We start from the raw sequence: 15,102 nt of genomic DNA, 5'->3' as shown, positions 1-15,102 counted from the left end.
GAATATGTTCACAACAAAATGTCTGTTTCAAAGGCCCTAGTAGAAAGGGCTATTGAGGGGGTGAGGATAGCCAATAGAATGGGAATTTATGTCCGGGAATGGATAGGGCTCATCAGGATTGTATGAAAATAAAGGAAACAATACCAAGAGGGAAGGATAGAGTGAAAAGAAAGGAGATGGTACCTAGAAGGCAGGTGGTAGGAATTTCAAGGCTGAAGAACCTATGTTGTTGGGCAAAATAATGCTAGTTCCACCCAATGCTTGCATAATATTTTCTGGTTCACAAGGCATGTTCTGATGCATCTGTGGCATTTAGTATCAACACCAATCATTTGTGAGCTATTATTATTATCCCTGCTTTATAAATGAGGAAATTGAGGCTCAGGGAGATTAATTGATTTGCTCAGGTCACCTAGAAAAATAAAGAGTGACAACTTGAACGCAGGCATGCTGCCAGCACATGCAGTGATTCCCCCCCCCCCCCCCGGTCTGCTAGAGTATCCACACCTGTGGAATTAGGCGAGGGGATGACAGACCAGTTCTAAGATGTCTGCTTTTGATCTGTTTTGAGGGACTGGCCTTATTCAAGGCCAATCTTGGCTAGAAGATATCCATGGTGATTGACGCCTCTTGGGGATTTCAGTGGTAGATGGAGATATAGTTTGTACTAAACTAGAACTTCTTATCAGCCTGAGTGCTAACCAACCAGGTAGACAGAATGAGAATGCAGAGCAACTTTTCACTTTACTCTGTTATACCTTGGTAGTGGGGTTCATTATTTTGTGGGAAGGTTTGTGTTATCGTGTTAGCAAAATTAGGTTACGAAAAAAGAAAACATTCCATAGTTTGATAAAAATTGCATTGAAATTATCCCCTGTTGCAGATTTCCTGGCTGGGATTCTCCTTCACATTTATGAATAATCATGCCTCCCCATAGATTTTCATTTGCTAAAGGAGGTCTTTCCTGATACCCTGGTGCTGGTCTGCAGAGATTCTCCAGCTTTTACTCTCAGGTTCAGGATCAGTAGTCACCAGCCACATGTGGCTCTCAAGCACTTGAAATGTAGTTAGTCCAAGATTAGATATGCTCTAAGTGTAAAGTACACACCAAATTTCAACAACTTAGCACAAAATAAAATGTGAACCAACTTAAAATTGACTACATGTTGAAATTATATTTTCTTGGATATAGTGGGCAAAATATATATATATATTTTTTAATATTTATTTATTTGGCTCTGCTGGGTCTTAGTTGTGGCACAGGGGAGCTTTAGTGGCAGCATGTGGGATCTTTAGTTGCGGCATGCGAACTCTTAATTGCGGCATGTGGGATCTAGTTCCCTGACCAGGGATTGAACCTGGGTCCCCTGCATTGGGAGCTCAGAGTCGTAACCACTGGACCACTGGGGAAGTCCCAAAATATGTTATTAAAATTAATTTTCCCTGTTACTATTTAGTTTTTTTTTAAAACGCAGCTCCTAGAAAATTTGACATCACACATAAGGTTCACATTATATTCTGGTTTCAGTGCTGCTCTAGAGGTTGTTGAAGTCAGCTTGTCTAGTGTGAATTCAGTAAAGGCCACACAATATCTCCAAGAAATCTCTTCATCTAATTTGCAAATTCCAGTTAGAAATTTAGTTTCAGTCAAATAAGTTTTTGCTACCAACCCCTCCCTAACTGCCACCGACCCCTCCCTAAGTGCCACTACCACCAAAAATACAGATTTTCCCTAGGGAAAGTAATGCATTTACCTTCATATTTTTCTAGACTTTTGGACTCCTAAAGCACCATTTACTTTAGTCATATGGAACTACTTGCAGCTGACGCAACACATCATACTACATACCATGTCTCCAATTCCTATGCTCACTGCACACTTTGGTCTAAAGAACTCCTACTTGTCCCTCAAAGCACAGCTCAAAAGTTGCCTTCTTAGGAAAGCAGCTCTGACATTTTACTACGATGTACTTACCCCTCTGCTGTGCTCCCACTGTGCCCATATCTACCTCTTGCACTGTGATTGCACTGTGATTGTGGAGGGACTGATGGGCCATTCTTCTAGACTGTAAGCTCCTTGGAGTATTTTTATTTCATTTTGTATCTCCAGCACCTAGCACAGGATCTGGTACTTAGTAAGTTTCCAGCAAATGTTTGTTGAATTGAATGAAAAAAAAGATCAAATTGATGGATTTGCAGCTGCTCCCGACTTCGTGTTCTCTTTTCTGCTGCTGGTTTTGTTTTTTCTTCTCATATTTATCACCCACTTTTTGCATATTATTTTATCTTTTCAGGCTTTTGGTATTTATGTAAGGCACCTTAAATAGAGTTCTGTCATTTTAATCTAGATACTGCCTCTCAGGAAATAAAACATGGTGGGCAGAGCTCAAAGCTCAAGACTTCCAGTTACTTCTAGGACATTATCAACAATGGAGGGCAGTAGTACATAGAGAAGCATCTTTCTGGCAACCAGCACTGCCACTTATAGACAGAAAACCACAGCATGATTGTCCTCATCAAACTGTCTGTTCAACCTGAAGTCTCCTGCTAGGGGGATGCTCTGTTTATAGAGATAGTTATAATCATGGGGAGATAGGGTTATACCTTCTGTTTCTAATGTTTCTTCTGTCTTGTTTCATTTGTTTTTAATCATCATTGTATTTTAGAATGAATAGGAACCGGATCAACAACGCCTTCTTTTTGAATGACCAGACTCTGGAATTTTTAAGAATTCCTTCCACTCTTGCACCACCTACTGACCCATCTGTGCCCATCTGGATTATTATATTTGGTGTGGTATTTTGCATCGTCATAGTGGCAACCATGCTATTGATTTTGTCAGGAATCCGGCAACGTAGAAGGTAAGATATTTAAAGGGAGTGATTTAAAGAGCATTTTCTTATTTACTCATGACTTGGAAAAACAAGGAGAGGATTTTCCCCTAGCTGAAGAAAATGCGTTATATCTGAAACTGAAAAAATTGGTGATTTTTCAAAATATCACTTATGCTCTTGTTTTTGGAGACTTTTTGGAGTCCGTGTCCCTTAGTTAACTATGAGTCCTTCCATTACTATCTTTCTTTCTATTCTACACCATGTGAATGTTTTATATCTAGAGTTGGTTTTAATATCTGGGTTATGATTTTGTAAGCTGGATATACAGAGCTAAGCAGACTTTTTGGGTAGGCAGAGTTAATCTTTGCTAGTCATCCACCTCCAAAGACTAGTAGTTCCATAGTCCTTTTCATGCCTCCTCACCTTGGCCTGCCTCTTCCGGTGCCTGCAGCCGCCATCTTGTACTACACACTTGTGCGATGTTTTATATTCCCTCCCTTTGATGGATGCTCTTCCCTCCAGTGCCTATGATTTTATATAGACCCGTGTTCTTCACAGTGGCCTTTGAATCAACTTCCTGCATCAGAATTGCCTGGAAAACTTGTTTAAAATATAGGTTCCTTTGCCCTACCACAGACCCACTAAAGTCGATTCTCTGAAGGAGGTGCATTCTTTTAATTGAAGTTTAGTTGATGTACAATTGAAGAAAATATGTTTTAATGAATATCTAGGCTATTCTAATTCACTTAGTTTCAGAGCTTCCAATTTAAGTACTTACATTTAGATTCCCACTCCTGGAGTTCATTTAGCTGGATTCTGGGGCACATGCAAACTTTGCTGTCTAAATTATTGGTATTAGAGAATTTCAGACCAGTGGGAGAGTTATTTAGGTAGAGAGGAGACAAGATTTCTTAGCACAATGAAAGGAGAAAATAATTTTGTTTGCAAGCACCTCTGATCCAGAGGGGAAGTGGAGAGAGTCCTCAGCTCTTCAGTAGACGCTCTGATGCTTCTAAACCTTCCCTTCTGATACCAAGGAAGAGGAATTCTGGTAAGTGGGAATCACAGGCGTACACATTGGTTTTCAAAAGGGTTGGTGCCCACACGGGACATGCAGGTTGTGTTTGGCCAAGTGTGTGATTGACTAAATGTTTCTCCTGAGACTTTCTGCTTTGCATATGGTTCACCCTGGTTATTAGCAGAAGGTAATCATTTTAAATTTGGGGCTTTATAATTTTTTTCACAAATGGTAAGTGAAATGCTATGGAATAAATGTGATTTATGTGTAGTGCCCAAATTAAGCTCAAAGATTAAGATCAAGTTGTACTTGCTTGCTTTTCTTGCTCTTGGCATGGCACATAATGCTGAGAGTCTTGGTACAAATTATTAATCTGTTTTGTTTTGTTTTTCAGAATATTAAGAAATATTCTCTTGCAGTATTTGAATACCTATGTTTAATAGTTTTAAGTTTTATATTAATCCTGAAATGCTAGGATTCTATGGTTTCCAACAATTGTAACCTTTGTGAATTCACGCCATCTCCTTGGTTCCCAATTTCCTCACTAGTACAATATGGTGAAGGAGGTAGAAGAATGGGCTCTGGAGGTAGACTGCTTGGATTCAAAGTATTTATTGCCTAGACTCTGCTCTTGAATGTAATCCATTAACTGTATGGATATCAGGAAATACAGTCAATGAGTCAGGGAAACCAAGCTCAAGAGGATATAATTTGTGGTGCTAGAGTCAAGTTGGTTAAATTTTTCTTTACTGTCTGTGCATAGATAACTTTGCTCGAGTGACAGTGAGGTATATTAGAAAGAATTAATTTGCTGGGATCAAAAGAGTTAATAGAGCTCTTGAAGTAGTGCCTGGCGCTACTGCTGTTAGCTGTTACTGTTATTTTATTATCCTGCCAGTTGCTGGTCTTTCAGCTCGTTAGTGCTGGGATCAGCTATCTCTTCCTTCTGAGCAGATTCTGCAGTAATATAATAACTGAGTGTGTAGCATCATAATCTGTTACCCGGGAGAAGGGAGGCTGTTGTCACAACCTTGCCTTCACAAATTTAGTTCATGTTCAAACCAGGAAACAGATGGACAAATCTCCTGTGTCAACCTGGAGAGCATCAATAATTAGCAAATAGAGTCAGGACAGTTATGACAGCCTTCTGAAGAGAAATTGATTTGTTGGGTTTTCCATTTGTTATGGAAAAAATTTGGTGGGTTTTTCTTGGGCAAAGTATTGCTTCAAAGGTGGGGAGAGGGTGCAGTTCGAAGTGGGGAGAGCCCTGATCATTGTGATGAAAGCCTTTTCTAATTGTGGAAAAACTAGGAGTTGCCCCTGAAAGCCTTTAGTGTTGAGGAAGACAAAGATTTGTTCAAGAATCCAATTCATACATTAGATAATAATGAACATAGTTTGTGTGATACAAAATCTTAAACCTAGAAGACCAGGAGGGACCACAGGGTCATCTGAATCACCATTCTGCTTCTGCAGAGAAGAGTGCCAGTGTCATCTAAGTAAAGCTTTAACTATTCTGTTAGCTGTGTCAATAACAGCTTTCCATTGACTGTTCAGAACCACTGGGTGGAAAGTATGCAGTCACTGGGGGCCCAAACTAGGTGAACTCAAATACTAGTTATACCCTTTAGCTGAGTGACCTTGGTTGTGTCATGTAATTTCTGTGGGTCTGTTTCTCCATCTGTTATAGGGAGATAATGTCTCACAGGACTTCCATGAGGATTGGGTGAGAAAATGTGTATAAAGTACCTAGGTTATAGTATGTACTAAATAAACAGTAATTATTATTATCCAAGATGAGCTTAACCCATTTCTGTGATTAAGGGATGCTGGAAAAAGATCTCTTTTCCATCCAGATATTGCCACCATACTGCAGAAAATTTTCCAGTTCAATGGCTTATTGCTTGAGATTTTATTAGTTAACAAACACCTATTTTAAAAGGCAAGTGATCTTATTAGGCCTGCTGTTTAATAGTGGTGGACTGACGAATCAGCTCTCTAAAAAAAAAAAAAAAACCTTGATTTGTAGCATTTGCTGACTTCCTATCCAGTCTGAAATTTCTGCATGTTTGAGTCACCTCTAGCAAGCCTGTACCAGCCAGTTTCAACACGCCATTACAACTGCCGCCTCTTCGTGAAATAATTCGAGGAGGTTGCTTCTCTATTACCATCTAGTTAAGAACTGCAGTTTGCGGAATTGAGAGATTTGTTGAAGGAAAAAAGTTGGAAAAGTCTTTTTTTTCTTTTGGGGAACGATTAGGGAGTTGGGTATGTGGGAAGACAACCAAGATGAACTGCATATACTTGACAGTGATGTCTGTACTAGATCTGTGTCTAGCCCCAGCCTGGAAGTGGATATTTTAGCTCTCTGGTCGGCTTTATGGTAATGGTGATGATGGTGATGGTGATAGTGATCACTGTAATGGTGGGGGTGGTGTGATAATGCTAATGGTGATGAAGTCGATGATGTGATGTGTGTTTTAGTTGAAAGAGCACTGGATCCATTCTCCTGGTTTTGGGTTCCAGTCTCATGCCCTGGCATTTTTTAGCTGAATGACCTTGATCCAGTCATATATGGAAAATGAGGATAATATTTTCTTAAATAGTTATGATGATGGGAAGACAAAATTGGAGAATACACACAAGTGCTTCATACACTGGGGAGTGCTATATCAATGTAAAGAAGCATCGTCATCAAAAAGCAGTTACAAAGTGCTAATTCTATGTAACCTGGCACTTTGTGCTATAAAAGAAGAGTCACAGACACAGCACAATTTCAGACTTGTATGTATATAGTAGAATTGATTCATGACTCCTGCATATAAATAGACTGTTATAATGTTATTGTCTTAGGAAGGAATCTTAAACAATGATCTGTATCCATCTCTCCAGAAGCCAAGGCCCAGAGAGGTAAAAATATCTTATTCCTTTATTGACCATCCATTATGTGATAGGAGCTCTAGAATGTATCATGGAAGAGACGTACATAGATAACATGGGTGGTGCTTGCCTATAAGGAGATGATAATCTTGTAGTTGTAACAAAGCCAGGTCAAGGACTCAGGACATTGAACCCTAGCTAATGCTCGCAGTTGAGCAGAGTCACTAGTAAATTCACTTGGCTTATTTCTGGTTATATTTCTCTTCCCATAAGGTCAATAGTAAAGGGAAGTGCATTTGCATTTCTATGAATTTTTTCACACAGGGGGCTGGGGCTCAGCCAATATTTTCATATACTGAAACTTCACATTCTTATAGAGTCTCAATTAAGTGAATAAATTGTCTTGAAAATAGAAATGTAAATGAAATCAGAAATGTTAGAGCTAATAATTGTTTTACTTTGCTGTTCTTAAATGTACACACTCAAAAGGAATCAAATATGTGTTTTGAGCGAAGCCTGGGGAGATGAAATAGAGTTCTAGGTCTACTCCTTTCACCAGTCTCATCCCATTCTGAAAGACAAGTTGCTCTACATATTTGAGTCTCAGCTCCTGCATTTGAAAAACAGGGATAATAATAAAATCTACATAGTATTGCAGTAGGAATTAGGTGAGATGATGTATACAAAGCACTTAGTCTGCCGTGTAATAGATACTAATTCTTACTGTTTTTGCTATCACATCACCAGTCTCACTGTGCTGCAACGCCCACTAAAATCGTTCCAGCAGTGCTGCCATTTCCCCAGGACTCATCCATACTGATTATGACGACAGTCCCACTTCCCCAATAATTAACTCTGTCCTGTTTTGAAATCATATTTGTCTGTCCTTTGTTGTTTGTCTGGCTGTTCTTGGGTCTTGGCTTTTCAGCCCTATCTTGTTTGAAGGGAGACAAAAATACTGTTTCTGCTTTTAGCCGCCACTACTTTATCTTGAGCAAACCCTGATCCTCAACACCCCCTAGCTACGTGGGCCACCCGATACAGGCAGACCTCACTTTATTGTGCTTCACTTTATTGTGCTTCGCAGATACTGTGTTTTTTACAAATTGGAGTTTTGTGGCAACCCTGCGTTAAGCAAGTCTGTCAGCACCACTTTTCCAACAGCATTTGCTCACTTTGTGTCTCTGCGTCACATTTTGGTAATTCTTGCAATATTTCAAACATTTTCATTATTATTATATTTATTATGGTGATCTGTGATCAGTGATCTTTGATGTAACTATTGGAATTGGGGGGGGGGGCCACAGACCACGCGCATATAAGATGGCAAACTTAATGATGAATATTGAGTGTTCTGACTGCTCCACCAACAGGATGTTCCCCGTCTCTCTCCCTCTCCTCAGGCCTCCCTATTCCCTGAGACACAACAGTATTGAAGTCAGGCCAGTTAATAGCCCTACTGTGGCTTCTAAGTGTTCAAGTGAAAGGAAGAGTCACATGTCTCTCACTTTAAATCAAAAGCTAGAAATGATTAAGCTTAGTGAGGAAGGCATGTTGAAAGCTGAGACAGGCTGAAAGCTAGGCCTCTTACACCAAACAGTTAGCCAAGTTGTGAATGCAAGGGAAAAGTCCTTGAAGGAAATAAAAAGTGCTAATTCAGTGAGCACACAAATGATAAGAAAGTGAAACAGCTTTATTGCTGATGTGGAGAAAGTGTCAGTGGTCTGGATAGAATATCAAACCAGCCACAACATCCCCTTAAACCAAAGCCTAATCCAAGCAAAGCCCTGATTCTATTCAATGTTATGAAGGCTGAGAGAGGTGAGGAAGCTGCAGAAGAAAAGTCTGAAGCCAGCAGAGGTTGGTTCATGAGGTTTGCAGAAAGAAGCCGTCTCCATAACATCAAAGTGCCAGGTGACGCAGCAAGTGCTGATGTAGAAGGTGCAGCAAGTTATCCAGAGGATCTAGCTGAGATAATTCATGATGGTAGCTACACTAAACAACAGATTTTCAATGTAGATGAAACAGCCTTCTATTGGAAGAAGAGACCCCCTAGGACTTCCATAGCTAGAGAGGAGAAGTCAATGCCTGGCTTCAAAGCTTCAAAGCACAGGCTGACTCTTGTTAGGGGCTAATGCAGCTGGTGACTCAAAGTTGAAGCCAGTGCTCTTTTACCATTGTGAAAATCCCAGGGCCCTTAGGAATTACGCTAAATCTACTCTACATGCGCTCTATAAATGGAATAACAAAGCCTGGCTGACAGCACATCTGTTTACAACATGGTTCACTGGATATTTTAAGCCCACTGTTGAGACCTACTGCTCAGAAAAAGATTCCTTTTAAAATATGACTGCCCATTGACAATGCACCTAGTCAGTCAAGAGCTCTGATGGAGATGTATAATGAGATTAATGTTGTTTTCATGCCTGCTAACACAACATCCATTCCTCAGCCTATGGATCAAGGAGTAATTTAGACTTTCAAGTCGTATTATTTAAGAAATACACTTCATAAAGCTACAGCTACCATAGATAGTGATTCCTGTGGTGGATCTGGGCAGAGTCAGTCAAAAACCTTCTGGAAAGGATTCACCATTCTAGATGCCATTAAGAACATTCATGATTCCTAGGAAGGGGTCCAAATGTCAACATTCACAGGAGTTTGGAAGAAGTTGATTCCAATCATCACGGATGACTTTGAGGGGTTCAAGGCTTAAGTGGGGGAAGCAGCTGCAGATGTGGTGGAAAAAGCAAGAGAACTAGAACTAGAAGTGGAGCCTGAAGATGTGACTGAATCGTTGCAATCCCATGGCAAAACCTTAACAAACGAGGAGTTGCTGCTTATGGATGAGACAAAAAAGTGATTTCTTGAAATGGAATCTACTCCTGGTGAAGATGCTGTGAAGATGGTCGAAATGACAACCAGGGATTGGAATATGACATAAACTTAGTTGATAAAGCAGCGGCAGGGTTTGAGAGGATTGACTCCAATTTTGAAAGAAGTTCTCCTGTGGGTAAAATGCTATCAAACAGCATTGCATGTTACATACAGAGAAATCATTCATGAAAGGGAGTCAGTCGATGCAGCAAACGTCACTTTTGTCTAATTTTAAGTAATTGCCACACCCATCCAGCCTTCAGCCACCACCCTGATCAGTCAGCAGCCATCGACGTCAAGGCAAGACCCTCCACTAACAGAAAGGTTACAATTCGCTGAAGGCTCAGATGATGGTTAGCATTTTTTATCTCCAAAATATTTTTAAATTAAGGTATGTACTGTGATTTTTTTAGACATAATGCTATTGCACATTTAGTAGACTACAGTATAGTGTGGCTCGCTTTATTGCAGTTGAACCAAACCTGCTGTATCTCCGGGGTATGCCTGTACTTTTTCGGTCCCCTCTTTTGCCCATCTTCTCTCTGGATTTATGAGAAATAGCCACACTAAGGCTTCTAAGAGCTAGTTTCAGGTGTTTTAGTCACGGTTTTTGTTTTTTTTTTTTTAATCCTCTTCCTGAACCACCTGACATGCAGGAACAGCGGAAGTCATTAACACTCATTTTTATTTTTCAGGAAAAAGAATTAATGTTTTTAGCAGAACATCAAATCAGAATGATCCAGAAAGATAGTTAAGTTTTATTATACTTAGAGCAATGTGCAGGCAGTGACTCAGTTTATTACAGGACACACTATGAAATGTCACAAAGGGCTGTATTACTGTTAGATAACCTTTGAGCTTCTTATCATGTCCGCCAGCCAGCAAGTTACTGACACTGCAGTTTGTGAAGCCTGGCAATGCCAAGACTGTGAACAACTAGATCTAAGGTCACAAAAGAATAATATGTACCTAATTTGTCATGGACACGGCTCTCGTTTTGATAAATTTCCACAGCGATTTTGCTCAGAATCTTTTTGATTAAGAAATCCTTCTTCTAAAGAAGAGAAACTTGTCCTCATCCATCTGCATCTTCCTTTTTCGTTCTTCCCCATTCCTTGTGATGCCTGGTGGATTATTTTTCCTTTGTGGTTGGCGGGCGTGGGGGGGGAGGCAGGATTTCTTGCCATGATCTGCAAGTGTCCAGCTCTCTGCAATTTTTCTTCTAACTCTGTAAAAACATTTCTTTTAACTGAGGAAACCGGCAAATGAACACTGGCAACCATTACTTCTAAGACTGCTGTTGCGTTGCCACCTACTTCAGAATGCTCCATCCACAAGGATTTTTGTAATATGAGTTTCATACTTAAATACACAAATTTCAGGGTAAAACTTGACTGTTGAAAACCTATTTATTGTTATGGAGAATTATTATTCACTCCAAGCCCAATGAGGAGTGACTTGGGGACAAATTGCATGAGCTAGGCATTTTTGATGATAATTTATAAATATACATTTGTCGCTAGGGTGTCATTCTTACTGAAACATCACTCCTCTCTTTTATAATCCATGAAAAGGAGGGGAGGATGAGTGAAATTCGGAGTTTTTCTTTTTTATTGAGCCCTTTCTTTTCACTTTAGGACAAGAACTGTGTCTCTTCCACACATAGTAGGCACTCAAAGCATAGTTATTGAATGAATGTTGGATACTATGAATGGAAGTGATGTGTTCGATGGTTATAGAATGTCAGTTGTCTTTGCTTTCTGGACGACATGGAAAGTGACGAGATACCCCTGTCTACAGGAGGAGGGGCCAAAGAATTCTAGTCCTCTGATAGGTGATTTCACCTGGCTGGAGGACCTTCTCATCACAGGAAATTGTATGCCTACTCCAACTGGCACTGATCGTTGACCGCTGATGCTTGGAATGGACAGTGCAGTATCTTCACCCTGAGGAAGGGAAAACACAGCAGCCTGTCCTTACCTAGGTCTCTGGGACTACAACCCCCCGACTTCCACTCCCAGCATTGGGCCTGTAGTGGTACATTTTGACATTTGACAGTGGCATGCACAATGACAAAATACTTTCAAGTGATGACAGTGGGATCTACAGTATTGAAATGCCACTTTACTTTTCTTTATAAACTCCACCTATTTGAAATTATCTAATAAACCATCAGTGAACCCTGGCAAAATCTGTACTCACTCCTAATTCCTAAGGTATGAAAATGAGTACTTTCCTCCATCCATTTGAAAAAATAACTATTCAATAAGTACAAGAAATATCACATGTGTACATTCCCTTCCTTCCTTCCTCCCTTCCTCCCTCCCTTCCTCCCTTCTTCCCTTCCTTCCCTCTTTCCTTCTCTTTCTTCTGATAGATCCCATTCAAAATCTACCTTGGGCTGCTGTCTGAGTAACTTTGCCTACAGCATTAGTCCATCCATTCTTCCATCCAGTTGTTTGTTCCATCACCCAGCTACCATCCAATCATCCATCCACCCATTCATCCATCCGTCTATTAATTCATCATCCAGCCAACCAGTCATTGATCTACATTCATTGATCCATCCATTTATCTGTCTAACTAGCTAGCCAGCTACTCATATGTCTGTCCATCCAACTCTAAGCACATTAGTTGAGTGCCTGCTCTATGCTGTCAGCTGTTTTACAAAATATCTTTTGATTTGGAGTTTTCTGATTAGTTCCTCCTGAGAGATTCAGGTCAAAAAAATTTGGTGATGGGGTAGGGCAGGAACACAGAACACAGAATTTTATTTTTAGAATATCTTCTCGGTGCATCACATCTAGAGGCACTTGTCAGTTTGTCTCATTGTTGGTGATATTCACCAAATTTCTCCCTTTACAAAAAACAAATGTCTCTTTATAATTAGTACATTGCTGGTAGGAGTGTTACATTGAGACCCTGTGAGTATCCTATTCCTTAATCATCTCCCACTCAGTGGTTTAGTATCCATTGAGGAGCCTCATCAGAATCAATTATTATTATATGGTGATTTTCTGTTTCTGTTGCACCTTCTATATTGGTTGTCATTCTTTTGTAAACAAGAGCTCTTTCTTTTCTCTGCCTTCCTCCACCATATTCTTTAAAGCACTTTGAAATGAGCTCTCATGTAGGACTAATAGGAAACTCTACCTTGATCATCTTTGGGGCATCTTCACCACCTCCTCACCCACTAGAAATTCACTAAGTTTCTAAGGGACTTCCATAGCGGTGGAAGTCCATCCTGGTCACCACAGCAATGTCCACCATCCCAGCCATGTGATCCACTCAGGTCTGCCTCTTTGGAGTTTCTACAGATTTCTGGGACAAGAGAATCTTTGACAAGTCTGGGAGCCTCATGCCTAACATCATGCCTCCATGGTGCTCCAACATCTAACTTGTGATAATCCTGATGGAAACTCTTCTGCCCTCTGATTGCCTAGAGGTACTCACATCTCTTCTCCCCCTACCTCTATAATATCAAGCACAATTGGCTCAGTGTCTTGGCCTTTCACAAAAGACAGGAAGAATGTTTGAATTCAAAGCTACATTTTTCCACACTCCAGGGAAAGATTAAGGATCTGGTTACCACTTGGATTGGGGTAGCAGCGTCTTTAAAGGGTCTGAGAATGAATAACTTAAAATTTTACCTGTTAAATAGAATTTTTTGGAATGACCTGGGATTATAGCTATGAGTTGTAATTAGTAAAATGTGTTCTGAGTTCCAAAAACCTGACTTAACAAATGAATACAACTATTTCGTAATGAGTAGAGCCAAGGAATGATACCTGCAGTTTACAGTGGTTACATCCTTCCTACAAAGTAATGTGAGTTTGCTTCTTGGTATCTCATTTCAACCTAATTTTTACCTAACATTTGCAGACCATTAATTTGTCAAATCTTGTGAGAGGAATTTATTACTTTTTTAAATTCAATTTTTGTGAAGTTGTTCTCCTAGAGCTAAATTTTTTAACTTGCCAATTTACCATATATTTTCCTCACATTCCTTCATGCAGTTTGTGTGTGTGAATGTACATATGTATATGTGTGTGTATACAAACATATTCATCATATAAATATATATATTCATTCATATACATATATATATATATATATATATATATATATATATATATATATAATCCAGGCAGACTTCTGATCTTGATAGCATCTTTTCACCTCATCAACTCTTTATGATCTTTGAAATTTATTTGAAAATACACAATGTCATCCATTTTCCCCATCATTCTAAGGTTCCTCTTACCTTTCCTGATCTCCATGTTTGTACAGAAGACCATCCTTTCTCTTCCTAGATCCCAATCATTCTTTTTATGTGCATTTAGGGAGAACAAAGGACCATCTGAAATGGAAGACACTGAAGATAAATGGGAAAACACAATCACAATTGAAAATGGCATCCCCTGCGATCCCCTGGACATGAAGGGAGGGCACGTTAATGATGCCTTTGTGACAGAGGATGAGCGGCTCACCCCCCTCTGAAGGGCTGCTGTTTTGTTTCCCCCTGAAACTCAACACTTGTTTCTGTGCAACTGCTGAACATCACAATTCATTGAGGGAAGATTATATATTTTGTTTCACCATTCTTCTTTTGTAAGAAATTTTGAATGTGCATGAAATTGAAAGGCAATGAATTATACCCATGAAGACCGTTGGAATAATAAGCTGTTGACTATCCAAAATATTCTAAAATATTTCTCTGACAGCACAGTGTGTAAGTGTAGTCATGTGGCATTTGTAGTTACTGATTTTAAAATGCATTAGTATTTAAGTATTTCCAGCAATAAGGTCAGGCCAGTATATATATATCACACTTTAAAGACCTAAGAAAAAATATTTTTCCAGTGGAGAATGCCTATAATATGGAGTCCAAATCATTGAAAATGGATCATTTTTGAATATCATTTATATCACTCTGTATATGACAAGATAAGCAAGAATAACAAGTAATTACTGTAAATGGGTTGGATAAAAATGGGCGTGTTGATATACAAGGTGGAATTTGATCCTGTTATCATACCAACAGTTGCTTATATATATTTTCTGACTATCATTCTCTAATAGGGCATCTCTATTCATTGATTATTTCTGCAGTTTGTAGAAGTACAATCTATGCTAACTTAATAAAGTGCTAATCATCTCTTTTTAAGTGACTGATTGTAGTCTGCAATTTATTTTCACACTGTGGAACATAGTAAGCCTAATTTTTATGTTATGTTTAATCTGCTCTCCAGTCCTAGAAATGAATTATTTTTGTTGTGTGTATCCCTGCTTGAAGACTGTAGTTTTTAGACTTGATCTTACTTTCAGATAGGCCATGTATCATTCTAAATTCTAATAATAATTATTATACATGTATTAATAGAAGGAAAATATGCAGCTCAATCTCCCACTGCTATCACCCATAGTTGGTGTTCCGGCGGTAGTCTCTAACTCACTTCCCTGCCTCCAGTGGATACAAACTCTGAGAGGGGT

The 15,102-nt window shown here is 39.4% G+C and overlaps 1 protein-coding gene across 3 annotated transcripts in view; it reads left to right on the top strand.

Annotated features, from left to right (window-relative positions):
- The window catches only part of CLTRN (collectrin, amino acid transport regulator), a 36,237-nt gene extending 21,457 nt beyond the window's left edge, over positions 1-14,780 (top strand). The window contains exons 5-7 of one of the 3 annotated variants that reach the window (XR_009006604.1): positions 2,667-2,861; positions 3,784-3,885; positions 13,953-14,041. Coding sequence is in view for 2 of the 3 variants with exons in the window: in XM_057537798.1 (XP_057393781.1) it covers positions 2,667-2,861; positions 13,953-14,109 (352 nt within the window). In the remaining variant the exon portion in view is untranslated. Of the gene's footprint in view, positions 1-2,666; positions 2,862-3,783; positions 3,886-12,901; positions 13,055-13,952 lie in introns of all 3 variants that reach the window. The other 2 variants (XM_057537799.1, XM_057537798.1) reach the window with 2 other exon arrangements.
- Positions 14,781-15,102: the final 322 nt, after the last annotated feature.

Source organism: Balaenoptera acutorostrata, chromosome X, assembly GCF_949987535.1.
Source record: "Balaenoptera acutorostrata chromosome X, mBalAcu1.1, whole genome shotgun sequence".
Taxonomy (NCBI): domain Eukaryota; kingdom Metazoa; phylum Chordata; class Mammalia; order Artiodactyla; family Balaenopteridae; genus Balaenoptera; species Balaenoptera acutorostrata.
Note: the sequence above shows the minus strand (reverse complement) of the source record. Positions and strands in the feature narration are given on the sequence as shown.